General features: G+C 51.1%; 1 protein-coding gene across 1 annotated transcript; it reads left to right on the forward strand.

Annotated features, from left to right (window-relative positions):
• The first annotated feature begins 767 nt into the window (after positions 1-767).
• LOC148184476 (serine/threonine-protein kinase PAK 3-like) lies at positions 768-14,050 on the forward strand. The gene is made up of 14 exons (XM_088054623.1): positions 768-1,026; positions 1,963-2,000; positions 2,401-2,523; positions 3,051-3,173; positions 3,392-3,572; positions 4,541-4,604; positions 5,855-5,903; positions 7,098-7,210; positions 7,741-7,858; positions 8,368-8,467; positions 8,907-9,103; positions 9,680-9,817; positions 10,195-10,259; positions 14,020-14,050. The coding sequence occupies exons 1-14, from the start codon at positions 768-770 to the stop codon at positions 14,048-14,050; spliced, it is 1,599 nt and encodes a 532-aa protein (XP_087910749.1).
• Positions 14,051-15,183: the final 1,133 nt, after the last annotated feature.

Genomic DNA, 15,183 nt, shown 5'->3' on the forward strand with positions numbered 1-15,183 from the left:
CATCACCCTGCTGGGCTCCTTTTGGCTTGCTTGGACCCAGTTGGTGTCAGTGTCACCACTCTGGGTTGCCTTGTTCTTCTGGAGCAGAAAAACAGTCCTACAGGCCACCCTGGCCCTGATGCTTTCAGCTGTGTGTCAGAGCTGTCACTTCCACACCACCCATCCTCAGCCCTGTGTTCTAAAAAATACCGTGAAAGGACAAAAATGGAGGGGGGGAAATGGTGGTGCTGCTGGGGTGGCAGGGCCTCTCTGCTAGAGCAAGCCAGACAGAACGATTCCACTTGCATTTCCAGTCGTGGCATTTTCCTGCTAAAATGTCACACCCATGTTCAAAATGTTTTGAACAAATAGTGCTGAAAGATCCATGACCTTGTCTCTGTACACAGCAGAGACCTCTAAATGTAATTAAATTAGTGCTTCTCCTTGTTTGCTGCTCCTAGAAATAAGGAAGGTCCAGCTGGAACAAGCCTTTTGCTTTTTCTCTCAGAAGCATTAGTACCCAAAGGTCACAAATGTGGTTCCTCACATCCTGGTTCCTTCTGGGTGTTCAATATCTCAGTGTGGGTTATAGGGGCTTGGTGTGTTTTTTGAGTTACTCTTAGATGCCTTGAGCAATAGGTCAGGAACTAGGAGGGCTTTATGCCTTGCTTTGTAGCACAGGAGAACTTTGCAGGCTTTTTTTGGCGTTAGCTGTAGAGGAGGTCTGGTTCTATGCGTGACTTCACAAACCAGCCTCACGCAGCTGCTCTTGTGATGTCAGCAGCCACATGCCAGCGTTGTCAAGGCAAAGTTGCTGTGCCGAGGCACGGAAGGCCTCAGTGTGCAGAGCGGCTCTTTGGCATGCTGGCTGCAGGCGGGACCTGCTGATCGACGAGGTCTCTGCCAGCCGGCTGCACCCGGACAGGACTCGGAGCAGTTTTGCTTTTGCTCACAGGTGTTGTCCGGTGCAGAGCTGCACAGCGCTGCTCAAGCCATGGAGAGAGTGTGTGCTGCAGTTTGCACGGCTTTCTCTGTGGCTTATTCTGGGTACTTTTTCACCCACCTGGCCCGTAAGTAGGCATTTTTGTTCAGTGCAGCGTATGGAAACCAAAAAGGCCATGAAGGGGCCTTTGGTTGGGTAAAGCTGCTGTCAACAGCTCCAGCTAAGAAGGGGGTGTCTCTAGCCAGTGGGGCATGGGGCAGCATTTGTAACGTAGCCTGCAGGGTTTTCCGCTCCCACCACGGCATGGCCTGTGGCAGTGGAGTCTGGAATCTCCTCGCTTTGCTGGCTCAAGCAAGACAACTTCCAGCATGGGAAGAGTGAGAGAGCTTGGCAGGAGGCCTTGTAAAAACTGTGCGCTGCTCTCTGGGACTGAGGGGAAGCACTTCTTGTCCGGAATTCCCTCATGCCAGGGATGTGCCTGTGAAACTTGACACTTCCTGTGCGCTAAAGAATCCATTAGCTCTGTGATGAAATCACAGAATCAGCTTGGAAAAGGCCTCTGAGGTTGACATTTCAAAAGATTTCTTGTGTGCTCCCTAGCCCAGGAGCTGTTCCCATGCTGTGTCACCATAGAACTGCCACCATGGCTGAGGGACACTTGGGTGAAGCTTTTCTGGGCAAACGTTTCCAGCAAGCTCATGGCAATTGTTGCATGCAATGTCTTCAGGAAAGTGAAGCAGAGGACAGAGAGGAGCTGTAGCTCCTGCTGGGTGGGGTGGGGCAGGAGCAGTGACTGTTACAGAACCACTTGGACTTTCTGGGTCTCAAGTTTCTATGGGCTGAGTGGCCAAAGAGGACAAAAGGTAGACACAAGGCAGTATTTTGTGCTGTTGCCTTGCTTGCTGTGTGACACAAGGGTTGCTGCTGGAGGGATGTAGTGAAAGCAGAATGCTCTGTTTTTGGGTTGACTCTTTGGTGGGCTTGCCCAGTGTGGGAAGTTTCCTTACAGCATCCGTCTCTTTTTCCCCTGTGTGTTGCAGGTCACATCGCCCGTGCATGGAGAGAATCTGGTCCTTGGGTGAGTGGGAAAGGAGCCTTTGGCATTGGTAACGTTTGACGGTTGTGGAGTAAGCTGTGAACTGGGCCTGGTGCAGTCTGGTGCCAGCCTGGTTGGATGAAAGAAAGTAGGCTCTTTGCAGCAGCTGCAGCAGCAGGAGGAGGAGGAGGATCCCTGGCTGTTTTCTGGAGTTGCATTTCAGAGCTTGTAATCAGATGAAAGTTGGGTTGCTTGGTGCTTTAAGGCATGATGGAATTGCTCCCGTACAAGAGAGTGCAGTCCCATCTAACTGGCCCATTTTACTTGGGTTTGAACAACTTAGAATCCCGTTTGTCTCCAGATGATTTCTCCTTACTGCATCTGGGTCTAGAGCTGCACAGAAAGAAGGTTGCCTGTCCCTCACGCTGCTGTCTGTCTGCAGAGCCCAAAACCAACCTCGGAGCCTCCAGTGGCTGTGTGTCTTCCTGAAGAAGAGGCCAAAGGGGAGGAAGATGCCCTCCAAGCTGCACCTGCTGCCACTGCACGGCCTGAGCACCCAGCATCAGTAAGTGGCAGCTCTGGGTAGCCCTGTGGCTGGAGGAAAGCAGAGCTGCACGTTTCTGATCAGACAGCACATCCTCTGTGTGGCTGCAACTGCTGAGGGCTGGAATCTTTCCAGCCCTACCAGAGCATTTCCCCAGCCGATGAGGCCTGGGAAAGGGGTGTGGTACTTGGAGGTTCAGGCACCAACCTCCAGTGTTGTGACAGGGGCCATGAATTTGTTTCAGGAAGAGATGAGAGGTAGCATTAGGATGTCTTTGGATGCTCCTGGGGTCCAAGTGAGGCCCTTTGTGCCCAGTGGCTGTGCAGGTGCCCTGTTCCTGGTGAAGAGAGCAGTGCAAAGATGCAGTTCACAGCCTTGCAGGATATGGAGGAGACACTGTCCCCAGGAGGGACCTGCCCTCTCCACCAAGCAGCTGTCGGTAGCTAAAGGAACAGCTGAGATGCAGCGGGGCCTGTAGCTGAACATACGGAAGGTTGTGAGTGGCAGGTTCTCTCCTGTCCCTCACGCTGCTGTCTGTCACTCCACAGAGTGCAAGGGCAGCGTCAGCACCTGCTCTGGCTGCCTCTGTACCTGAGGAAGAGGCTGAAGAGGAGGAAGGTGCCATTGAACCTGTCCCTGCTGTCAGCCCACAGCCTGAGCAGGCAACATCAGTAAGTGCCTGCTTTGGTTAGCAGTGTCTTTGGTATCATTTTGTCCGTCATGTAAATCGGCCTTTGGGTTTTGTGCCTTGAGTTGGAGAAGCGGGTAGCAAAAGCCAAGAGGGGAAGAGGCCTGGATGGGGCCTGCAGCATCTTCCTAGGGGCTTGCATTTGAAATGGGGCATGTCTGCCTGATCAAAATTGTGACCCAAACTCCTTTCTTGTCCCAGAGCTCCACCTCCTCAGTCGCTGCACCTGCACAAAGTTCAGCTGCGGGCTCTGAAGAAGCCTCCAGGCCTGAAGCTGGAAACTTCAGCACGAGCAGCTCGTGCACCTGGAGCACGAGTAGTTCCTCTGGCAGCTCAGATGGTCTGCGTGAGAGGAAAAAGGATGAATGCCTGGCCATGCTGAGTAAGTCCTTTGTGATCCTTGTCTGCTGGAGCAGTGCCTTGTGTGTGCATGTGTCAGCATGAGCTGTCCCACCTCCTGTTCTTCTTCCTCAGCTGAGTGTCAGGTGCTGAGGCCTCCACACAGGACCTGTTGTTGTGCTTTGAGGTGGTGAGGGAGCCACCGGGGTGTTGCTCCTGCCTCTGAGGGCAGCTCGGCCTGGCTTGGCTTTGCCTGAGCTTCCCTCCACGCAAAAGGCAAAAGAGGGATTGTTTGTGGCTCTGAAGCAGGAGGCTGTGACCTAGCAAAGGAGGAGGCGTCAGGGAGCTCCTGTGGGGCCCGGCTGCTGTGGGGCACAGCCAAGGTCATCTCCAGAACTTAGCCTGTCCTAAAGGCTGGGGGACCTCCTTCCTAAGGCCTATCACACTAGGTCAGAACATGAGCTGCGGCTCTTGAAAGGCAGGCGGGCATTGTTTAGGCAAAGTCCGGCTTAAAGGTGGAGATTGCGCCTTTGCTGGAAGCACTTGGCAATGTTCTTCCTGTTCTGGAAAGGGCAGCTGCTGATAAAAACTGATTCCAGAACCCAAGATGCCTTTGATATTGGCAAGGTTTAAGGCTTTTGTTGAATGTCACAGGCTGTTTATTGCCAAGAACAGAAAGGTTTTGTTCTTCCTGTGGCCCTTAATGTTTATAGACAACAATCACTTTACTTGGTTATGGTTTTCTGATCCCTGTCTCCTCTGACTCTTTCCCCATGTGCTTAGACATGTTTAGTTTAGGCTTTTAGGTTGGTGCAGGCCGTCTGTGCTGCAGAGCTGCTTGTCTTGCTGCTGCTGTTTTTGTGGTGGCGGTGGTGGTGCGGTGGTGGTGTTGTTCCCCAGCTGACTGAGCTGAAAGGGCCCAGTGTCCCAGAGAGTGGCCCTGCCTTTTTGATCTGCTGCAGGGTGGCATTTCTGTCTTGAAATGAGCATCTTCTCTTTGGATTTTTACAGGGATGCTGGTGAGCGAGGGAGATCCAGAGGCGAAATACACAGAACTGGAAACTATTGGCAAAGGGTGAGTGCAGCCACAGTTCCTTCCTCAAAGGGAGGGGCTGTGTATTTTGCTGGTGTCACATCTCCCCAGAGTGACGTCAGGCAAGCTCCAAAGCCGTTCAGTTGCTGTGTTGAGATGCTGCCATCTCTCAGTACTTGAGAGCTTAATTTATAACATTTATAGCTGTGGTCCAAAGGCATGGCAAGGACACCTGGATGCTGGCAATGTCTTTTCTGCAGCAAAGAGTAGCACCTGGCAGATCTCAAGTGTGTTGTGCCTGTTTGCCGCTTGTCATAGGAGAAATCATGTCTGAAGAGAATAGAGAATATGTGGGAATGAAAGGAGGCAAAACTTCATTGCCTCAAAGGTCCAGGTAGAGGTCAGGTCAAGATAGCTGTCAGGGGACAGCTCTCAGTAACATTTCTTTCCAGTGTTTTGCGGAAAACAAGATTCAGTGGTCAGGATGAGCACCACCTAGTGTAGAAGGCAAAAGCAGAAATGAAAGCAGCAGCTCTCTTTCGTAGCTGAGGTGGCAAAAGCCAAAGCTTCAGGGGATGCCCAGTGCCAGTGCACTCTAGAGGAAAAGGCATCATCTGCCTGATGGCAGAGCCCTTGTGGATCCTGTGGGGTTTAGGCCTTTCCTGCAAAGAATCCACCCAGCTGTTCCCTTCTGAAAGCCAGCTCTGCTGACTGTAAATGGGATTGATTTGCAGTATTTCCTCTATGAGGAGCCAAATGTACAAGAACTCACAGGAAAAGTGGAGGCCTTCCTGTGTCCTGGGCAGTGAAGAGAAGCAGCTGCTGATGGCTCTTGACCCAGAACGCAGCTGTCTAAGGATCCTGGATTCTGAGTACTTCTCCATTTATCTGTGCAACAATGGAAACCTTTGCCTGCTCTGGCTGTGGCTGCAGCTATGGCTGGAGACTCCTTTCCTTGCCAGCTGGAGGAAGGAGGTGTGTCTGGAGGCTTTCCTCCGATGGCTGTTACCTGGCTTCAGGCTTCCCAGAAGGCCTGTGTGGTGGTGCCTGAGTTTGGCATAACCTCCAAGGAGAGGTGTGAGAAGGCCCAAGTGGCACGTGTGTGCCTGGAAAAATCCCACACACGCACAGATACAGGAGGAGAAAAGGGAAAAAAGACCCAGACCAGGATCTGGGCCATGTTCCATTTGCTGTTTGCACCAGGGCTCCTTTTCCTATTGGACTGCGGTGTCTTGCACTTGCTTGCAGGGACTAAAGGACCTCGCCTTCCTAAGCTGCTGTTTTGTTTCTAGGGGTTTTGGCACGGTGTTCACGGCAGTGGAGACTGCCACAGGAGAAGAGGTAAGCGTCAAGCAGCGCCGCAGCTGCTGCAGCTCTCAAGTGCCCTCCCCTCTGCTGTGAGCTGTGGCTGAGCTTTGGGTTGCCGGTCGAGCTTTGCTGCAAAGGCAGATGAAGCACAGAGTAGCGTCTGCCTGCCAAATACCGTGGGGACAGATTTTGTTCTCCTCAGCTGCCCCAAGGAATGCAAGGAGGCCAAGCGGAATCTTTCAGAGGAGGACACGCTGGCTGGGTCTTAACACCAAGGGGGTGTCATAGAGCATGGCACTGCTCTTTGGGGCTGCAGCTCGGGGTTCCTGAATTCTCATTTCTGGCTGCTCGCAAACACGTGGGAATTGTGCTGGCAGTTCCTTAGCCACCTGTAGTGCCGCCCTTGGGAACTGTGCTTAGAGAAAGAGGTCTGCAAGGAGTCCCTCAAGGGCTTAAGCCCTGCTCAGAGCCTGCCTGGCGTGTATTGCTAGAGGATCAAGGAGTGGGTTATTTCTTTTTACAGTCAGGCAGTAATTGCAAATGTCAGCGGTGTGAAGGAAGGTGTTTTAGTGGAACGGAATGAAAGTTCCTGAAGCGAGGAAGAGCTAGGATTGTCTTTTTTGGGGGTGTACTCAATGATGTTTTCATGGTCATGGCATTTTTTCTGTAAAGTATGCAGGGTTGTATTTCTTAAGGGGGAATACCCTCAGGATGTTTTTAGGACGGCATTTTATCTGTCATGTCTGTAAGAGTTTGCTTTCTGTTGTGCAATGGAGAACAGTGCCAGTGGCTGCTGGAGTAATGATGAAGCCCCCTAGAATTGCCAAAGCTTTCCCAGCAGTTTTGCTCGGTTTTCACCAGCACAGAATGGCTTTCTGCTTCCAAGAGGTGTGTGAATGGAAATGATGATGATGATGATGAAATAAGGCCCTGGGGAAGACTGTGGGCACAGGGAGTGATGTTAGAGTTTTGAGGTGGAGAGTTTAGGACCTGGTGTTTCTCCTGGGTTTACAAGGCAAAGGATGTCTGGCTCTGTGTCCTGGGACGGGTGCCCAAGGAAGCGGTGTAAGAGGCTCTGGCAAGCTCAGCTTCGAGTTCCTCTGATGTCTAGTTGGAAGGCAGTTAGGTCCAGCCCAGCTCTGTCATCCCAAGATCACTGTCTCCATATTCCCCTTGTGGTCTTGTGCCACAGATTTCTTTGGTTCATGGTTTTCCATGTTGTTTTAGGTGGCCATAAAGAAAATTAGTCTGGTGGAAGACAGCAGCAGTGAACTGTGTGTGAATGAAATCCAGGTCATGCGAGACAATAAGAACTCCAACATTGTGAACTACATAGACAGGTGAGTGGTTCTGCTATTCTGCCGTGAAGGGTCCTTCACACCCTGCAAGCCAGAGGTTCAGCCACTCCTTTGGTGGCTGGCAGAGGATGGAGCTGTTAATTCCTGTTTCTGGGCTGATCTACAGCATCTTGGGAGGAGATTGCATTGGGGCTGCATTAATCTTTGTGGGCATACATAGTTTGAAGTGCTCTTTCCAAGACCTGACTCAGCCCTGTCTTACTGAGCCAAGAGCCTGAAAGTTCCTGCCCTCTCTCCACATTGTTTTGTTGGGTTTAGGGTTTGATTTTTTTTTCCTATGGGTCTTAAGTGCTGCCAAAGCACTGTAGATCGTATTTCCCTCGGCCTGTTCCCAGCGTTTTGCATGGCTGTGGATACCAAGAAGTCTTTTAGACTGCACAGAGTTCAAGCCCTGTAGAACCTAGTGAAAGACCATTGACTTCCTCCTGTCTTCCTCTGCGAGAGACAGGGAAACAAGAATCCGTCATGTAAATGCACGCATTCATTCCCGGGCTGTTGCTTTCTCCTTTCAGCTACCTGGTTGACGAGGACCTCTGGCTCGTGATGGAATACATGGACGGAGGTTCTTTGCACGATGTCATTCGAGAGACTCGTATGGCAGAAGGAGAGATAGCAACTGTCTCTCGGGAGGTAAGGGATGTGCTTGTGCTTCCCATGGCTTGGGCGGGCTGCTCCTCCCCCATGGCTGCTAAGGAGAGGAGTGGTGTCATCTTCCAAGCTTCCTTTCTGCCTTTCTGCTACGACAGGCAGTAGCAAGAGCACCTGAGGTGCCTGCCAGTGTGCCTGCCCTTCTTCTGGTGTGTTTGTTTGTGTTTGCCTCTCTAAACACTTGCCTGGAGCTTGTGTGAAATGCACTCCTGCTGGAGGGAGCACAGCCACTGCAGGAGTGGTCTTGCAGTCTGTGTTTGCAGGGCCAGAGGAACAATTGCCCTTTCTCTTTCAAAAGCAACTACACCCTCAGTTAGAAAGGCAGCGCTGTCCTTGTGTTGGAGCAGCAAGCTCTTGGCCTTGCCAGCAGCCTGTCCTGCCATGGCTGAGCATCCCTCAGCAAGTCAGTCTTGCAGATGTGCCACTTCCCTGTTTGTGGGATGCAATCCGAACGGGAACTCTTAGGCTGGCGTTTCTTTTTCCTCTCTCAGTGCCTGCAAGGCCTGGATTTCCTTCACTCCAAGCAAGTCATCCACCGAGACATCAAAAGCCACAACATTCTCCTGGGCTTGGACGGATCTGTCAAGTTGGGTGGGTGTCGTTGGCCAGGCTGAGCTGTGGTGGGCTGCGGTGTGGGGCTGCCTTTGGGTGACTGCCAGTTCCTCAAGAGTGGTGCCTGTGGCAGTGCAGGCTGCCCTGCTGCCAGCGCAGAGCGTGGCTGCAAGGTGCAGGGAGGTGTGGCTGGCAAGAAGGTGGTGTCAGGAGTGGCCTTGGGTTGTGTGTGTCCCTTCCTGAGCGAGGCAATTACAGCCTACAGCTTCAGGGAGCTAACAGCCACCGCATGAAACTGGGGGCTTTTGCTAAGCGGCCAATTCCATAGTTCCTTGGCTGCAGGCCTGATGAATGCCCATATGGCCCCTTTTGCAGGTGGATTCCACACTGCTTTCTTGGACTTGGTACCGTGGGGAATTCTTTTGTTGGCTTTCCTAATGTGCGTTGCCTTGTTCAGAGTGGTTTCTCTTCTCCTCAGCTGATTTTGGCCTCGCTGCTCAGCTCACTGCTGAGCAGAGCAAACGGAGATCAGCTGTTGGCACTACTTACTGGATGGCGCCAGAAATTTTCATCAGGAAGCCCTATGGCCCCAAAGTGGACATCTGGTCCCTTGGCATCATGGGGATCGAGATGGTGGAAGGAGCGCCTCCTTACCTGATGAAAACCTCCCGCACGGTACGCTGCAGCTACTCTCTGTCACTCTAACAGAATCTGCCCCATCCTTCTGCCTGAGAAGCTGGTTAACACCTGGAGACGATAGGTTCCAGGCTGCATAGTCTCTTGAGTTTCTTGTCCAGATTATCCCCCTGCCATTTCATCATGAAAACCACAAAACAACGTGATGCCTTTTGCTAGATGGAAGCTCTGCCTAAGGGAGCAGGGAGCGGTGCTGCGCTGCCTTTAATGGAACAATACTTGGGAAAAGTAGAGTTGGAACAAATTCTACCATCCAAGTTGCCTGTAGAGTTAGTGTCAGTGCTCAGAGAAGCAAAGTGTGCTTTTGCTGATGGAGTTGCTCCTAATTCCATCAGCCAGTGAAATCAGGGGTCAAGGCAAGTGCCTTTGCATGTTGGAGTAGCTGTGGCTGTAAGTGGCTTTGGGTTCTTTTGGCTGGGGTAGGAAAGACATCTCCCAGCCTCTGGCAGGCAGGAAGATGCCACTGGAGAGTGGAGCTTGTCTGGTGAGGGGTCTATTTGAGCAGTTTGGGCTGCGGAGGAGACAGGTAGAGTTTGGTGTTTCCTTCTTCTCCAGGTTCAACAGCTGATAAGCTCCGGGGGCTCCCCAAAGCTGCAGAACCCCAGGCAGCAGTCGCCTTGGTTGCGGGACTTTCTGCACTGTTGCCTGGAGACAGACGAGGACAGGCGCTGGTCTGCCCAGGAGCTTCTGCAGGTAAAAGGCAAAGCGGCTGCAGGGTGCGCCAGCTGCCCGCTGCCAGGGGCTCCTCATCTGCTCAAGTGCAAGGCATCAGATGGACCCCGCTCCTAAGAACGGTCTGCAGGCTTTCCAAAGGAAAACGAAGGAGAATCCTGGCCTGGGGTGGGTTGGAAGGAGCCTTTCAAGGTCTCCCAGACCAAATCTCCTTAAGCTGAAGACATCTGTGTCAATGGAGTTGTGGGACTGTGAGCCATGTTTGCCTGTGGTCGCAAGGTCCTGGATGTGGAGACAGAGGTGCACAGAGTGCCCTCATTTCTGCATTTATTCTGTAGCCAGAGAAAGCCTGTTTCAGCCTGTGAGGAAAGTTCATTTCTTGTTTTTCTCTTTGTCAGCATCCGTTTGTAACCTCAGCCAAGCCACCCTCCAGCCTGACGCCTCTGATCATGGCAGCGCAGCAGTTTATGGCCGACAGGAGATGCTAGCCCTGGAGGAGGCCATTGTTGTTTTTTGTAGTTTGTAGTTTGTTTTTCGTAGATTGTAGTTTGTAGTTTGTAGTTTGTTTAGATTGATAGTCAAAATAAATAGTTGTCTTGGTTTTGGAAGACAAGTGTCCGCTAAAGAGGGCAGGAGCCTCCCCTGGAATGAGAATGTAGACCCCCTCTCTCTGAATTATTATAATTCTGAAATCAAGGGGCTCTCAGGCAGAGATCTGGGGATAGGAATAACAGTTCTTTACTAGTATTCATAACCAGGCACACAAACAACAATAAGTACAGCGCTAGGAAAAAAACAGAACCAGGGACCCCATGACAGCCTTCTGGGCTGAGATGGGAAGGGATGGAGGAGAGGCTTTGCTTCACAAACCTCCTCGGGTGGGCAGTCCCGGTGCTCCTGCAGGGTTCTGAGGAACACTCCGCTGGAGCAGCAGGGATGAGCTGAGATCCTGGGCCGGTGGATGAGGTGTATCAGCGACTCTGCAGCAGTGGCTGGCACTGCCACACGTTCCAGCAGGACAGGGGGTGTGAGGCCACCAACGAAGAGGGGAGAAGCAGAAGAAGCAGCAGCTCCATCTGGGTGATGGCGAAATTCCCTTCTCCCCACCACAACAGCTCTGCACACCCAAAGTGTCCTTCTCCAAAGCTGAAGAAGCCACCAAACTGTCCCCACCCTCCCCTTTTCCTGCCCCATTCTCCCCCTGGGCCCGGCCAAACTCTTTGTGTTCTTCAAGTATCCACCACGTACCCCCAGTTAGGTTTTCCCCGCAACTAATGGGTAAAAATTCCACAGGTAACTGAAAGAACTAAAAGAAGGGCACCTAACCCCCAACAATAATATAAAACCTTCACTGTGTGGGAAGCTTTCCTTTGTTCTCACCCTGTGAATAAACTCTAAATTTGCTTCTGAATGGCCAGGTGTTTCTTAAACATGGGAAGACCCATGGATGGGGTTTGTGGCACGGTTTGGAAGTGGGCAAAGGTCTTCTTCCTTCATTGCCTCCAGGCCACAACCTCTTGTGGCCATACAGGCTTGCAGCTGTGAACAGAAGAGCAGAGCAGGACGAAACAGAGCAGAGCAGTGGTGTCACTGCTGGGGACGCCACAGTGGCTGTGGTTGTGTTGCAGCTGCTGGGCAAGGTTGGGAGGGTCTGTGTAGCTCTGGGCAGAGTGGGAGGCAGCCGGGCTTCTCTGCAGGCTCAGGCGCAAGTGAGAGTCCAGCGGGAATGGAAGTTCTGCCGTGGGAACCAAGGCTGATGTGAGGGAGGGAAAACTTGAGCAGGTTGGATCTGTGTGAGCCACGGCCTCTCTCAGCCTCTCTCTCATTTGAGACTGAGACTCGGTCAGTCTCAATGTCACATTCTCAGCAGTGTGAAATGTGGCTCACTTTTGATAGAATTAAGAGGGGACAAATTCTTTGACGCGCAATCTATTTACTGATACCAACAAATCGGCTGAGTTGGGTGTGTGTCTCTCCTCTGAGAGTTGCACACGCACTTCACTGAAATGGCAACCTTTTTATACCCTTTTGCGGCTGGGGGTCCCTGTTCCCTTTCCCGTTGCTTGGGTACTCAGGAACTTTCCCTATCTCCTCACTGCCTACCCTTCCCCCAGAACCTCCTTTCCCCTCCCCTCCCATCTTTCTCCCTTTTCTGGTTGCATCTTCAAATGTGTTTCTTTTTTTGGTTCTGGACAACACTTAACAGGTGCGAAGAACAGATCAAACAAACCCCATGTAAACGATAGAAAACTGACTGGAGATCAGAATTTCATTTTTCCTTTTTTTCCTCCATATCTGTTCTGGACTGAAGCAAAATGCTTTCTCATGTCCCATGGCAGCCACCACATCTGAAGGAGCTGCCCAGACAGAGCTCGCTTGGGGTTGTGCTGCATGACAGGTTGGGAGGAGACACAGCCAGGACAGGTGACCCAAAGTGGCCAAAGGAATATTCCAGACCATCTGACATCCTGCTATGTAGTTCAAGCTGCATGCAAGAAGGAGGAAGGAGAGCATATGTGGATTGATGGCACTTGCTCTCCCAAGTCACTGTGAGGCGTGAGGGGGCCCTGCTATCCTGGAGATGTGAAACACCTGCCTGCTCCTGGGGAACGGTGAATGAGTTCTTTGGGTGTTTTGCTTGCGTGTGTGGCTTCTGTATTCCCTATGCAACTGAAATGTTCTTCACCTGTGAGTTTCCCAGCTTTTACCCTTCCAATTCTCTGCCCAGTCCATCCCCCTGGTGGAACATTGAGCAAGAATGGCTGTGTGTGGAGCCTGCTTGCTGGCTGGGGTTAAACCACAACATGAGAAATAGAGAAAAAAGTGAGAGGCAGAGGGATGAAGCTTCCGGACTTTGGGATGGTGGTGGTTTTTTTGTTTTCCTTGTAGGGGCCGGGGAACTTACTGGCTTGGCGATCCTGGCTCTCCCCTGGAGGCAAGGCATCTTGCAGTCAGAGAGAGAAAAAGTATCACTCCCAGGGATCTTTGAGTTAGTTCTGTTAAACTGTGTTTTGGTTTTAAACCAGTAACTAAAAGAAATTACTTATTTTTTTGCTGTGAGATATGGATTAGAACAAGATCCAAACAGGCTTAAAACTTAAAAAGATTAAAGAATGTTTATTACAAACTCTAATAATAAGAACACCAGAATATACTTTCAGAAAACCCTTTTTATCTCTTACTATTCACCATTCTCTTGTTCACATGACAACAGAGACAAAAAACTTTGGAACTTTGATGGTTAAAACAGTCCCAATTCCTGCTACAGTCCTTTCACCAGTCTTTGTAGAGAAACAGAAGTCTCTTTCTGTTAATTTATGGAGTTTCTCACAAGAAAACTACTTCTGTTATAGTTTTCTATTGCCCTGATGTCAGCTGCCCAGAACTGCTGTTATCAGAGCTCACTCCTCCCATTTCACATCACTCTGAGGTGTGTATGGGCCATGAGTCTAGGGACGGCATTTTAAGGATGAGTTATTCAAAGGCAAAAGTCCTCTTCATCTGTCTCTGTGAGCTTCACTAGAAAACAGTTGTTCTCATTGCCTCCCAAGGCTTCAAATTTTTCAGCACTTCTCTGTATCACAATTATTCTACTTTTTACTCAAAATTTACACTTTGAACACTCTATTCCTCCCCATACTCTGTCATGAATTAAAGGAGTTCTTTTAGGACTTTATTGTCCATCTCCTTAGCTTTAACAGAAAAATATTTCAGCTCATAAGAGCATCTTCTTATTCTCTACCTTTTCTGAAACTTAATTCTTTTCTTTACCGTCTCTGACAGTCCATAAAGTCTCTTTACATGCTGATCACTCTCTTTTCTTCTCTCTGGATAAAAGGATTAATCTGCAAGTCTCATCTGGGTAATGAAAAGTTTAAAATCTTGCCCAGGCTTTGTAGATGGTTCTGTAACTTCTGCCGGTGCAGGAGCTGGAGCCATCTGCGATAGAAAATTCCTCATGGCTGCTCTGGAGAGTGTAGTCGCTGTTTCGGCCCGCTGCAGGACCAGAGTTTTTTTTCTCCTTCTTTACTCGGCAGTCCCCGGTGAACTCTGTCACTGCAGCCGAGCCAGGAACCGGCCCGGCCCGGCCAGAGACCGGGACAAGACCCCCGCTGGCCCCCATCGCCCAGCTGGGAGAGGCGGCAGGCCCAGCCCAGCCCCCGCTCGGCCGCATGGCCGGGCAGAGAACAGGAGGCCAGCCGGAGCTCTGCTACCTTTCACAGCCAGGAAACAAAGAGAACCAAAGTGCCCTGACTTTACATCTTAAGGTAGGGTTCACAAGTTGATCTCCCTTTTCAATGGTTAAAATTGCTGTCAATTCCCAGTAATGACCAATAATTGGTCAGGAGAAGGGACTCCTTTCAGTCCCCAGCAACTTCAACTTCCTTAGCTCTCACAACCACCTTAAAGGTAAAGTCACCTCATGACAAACTGTTACACTCCATTGGTGTTCCCCCCTGCCATCCCACCCCGCTACATGTATCCCGGTCTCCCCCCGCCCCTCTCCTCCCCTCTAAATACCCCGAGTTTTCCTCTGTTCGGAGGAGTAGCTGTCACCGGCTCCCTTGCTACTGGCTCTGCCTGAATAAAGGCAAATCCTGAGCGGAACACCAAACAGATTTCCCGTCCCTTCTTCCGTGTTGCCTGCACGCTGCCGCAGAGCTGGGCTGAAATCACTCGCTGGGGTGAAGACGCACCCGCGCTTCTGGCCAGTCCTTTTCAGGACAGCTTCTCCAGGGAAGTCGCGGCGCTCCGGCCACCTCCGCGACATTTCCTAAGGCTGCCTTCCTGTAGCCTGTCCAGCACCTGATCCATTTGGTCTCTGCCTCAGCACTTCCAGTTTTTCTGGGACCAGCCCATTTGGGCCCACTGCTTTCCTCCTACTAGCTAGCACTTTGTGAGTTGTCCCACAGGGTGCTGCAATTTTCTTTCCTTCCTTTCTTCACATCCATAGCAGGCAGCTCCCTCTGCTGCATGGCTGTAGCCAGGGAAGCTCCCTGAGGTGCACCTCAGATGGGCAAGGCTCCCTGGAAATGCCACAGCAGTGCAGCAGCAGCATGTCTGTGTATGCAGTGGGTGTGTTGCTTGGCTTTCCCTGTTTTCATCAATCCTATCCTTTGGAGGCCTGTGTCCCGCTTTGTTCTGTAGTGAACATTTGAGAAGGTCTCTGAATGGCTTGGGGATGCAGCAATGTTGAGGTCATGTTTTCAGTCCTGTCTCTTCCTGATGTTAGCTCTGAAGTAAAGGGAGCAGAATGACAAGCTTTCAAATAGATGGTATTACACTGGTTGTTGGAAGCAATTATTCTTCAATTGCATTTCAACATAGTGCTGCAGCTTCTCACCATTTGGATCAGTTTTCCAATGCCAGTCTCACTCATAGTGCAT

The sequence above is a fragment of the Pseudopodoces humilis genome, chromosome 4, assembly GCF_049639895.1.
Source record: "Pseudopodoces humilis isolate 2021_Gansu_Grassland_sample_001 chromosome 4, ASM4963989v1, whole genome shotgun sequence".
In the NCBI taxonomy this organism is placed as follows: Eukaryota; Metazoa; Chordata; class Aves; order Passeriformes; family Paridae; genus Pseudopodoces; species Pseudopodoces humilis.

What these genes read in the sequence shown, in the direction of transcription:
- LOC148184476 (XM_088054623.1), top strand. Translation starts at nt 768, where the DNA reads ATGCCAGCGTTGTCAAGGCAAAGTTGCTGTGCCGAGGCACGGAAGGCC. An exon ending in GGCCTGAGCACCCAGCATCA is followed by an intron (nt 2,524 to 3,050) that starts GTAAGTGGCAGC and finishes GTCACTCCACAG; the next exon opens with AGTGCAAGGGCAGCGTCAGC. An exon ending in CTGGAAACTATTGGCAAAGG is followed by an intron (nt 4,605 to 5,854) that starts GTGAGTGCAGCC and finishes TTTTGTTTCTAG; the next exon opens with GGGTTTTGGCACGGTGTTCA.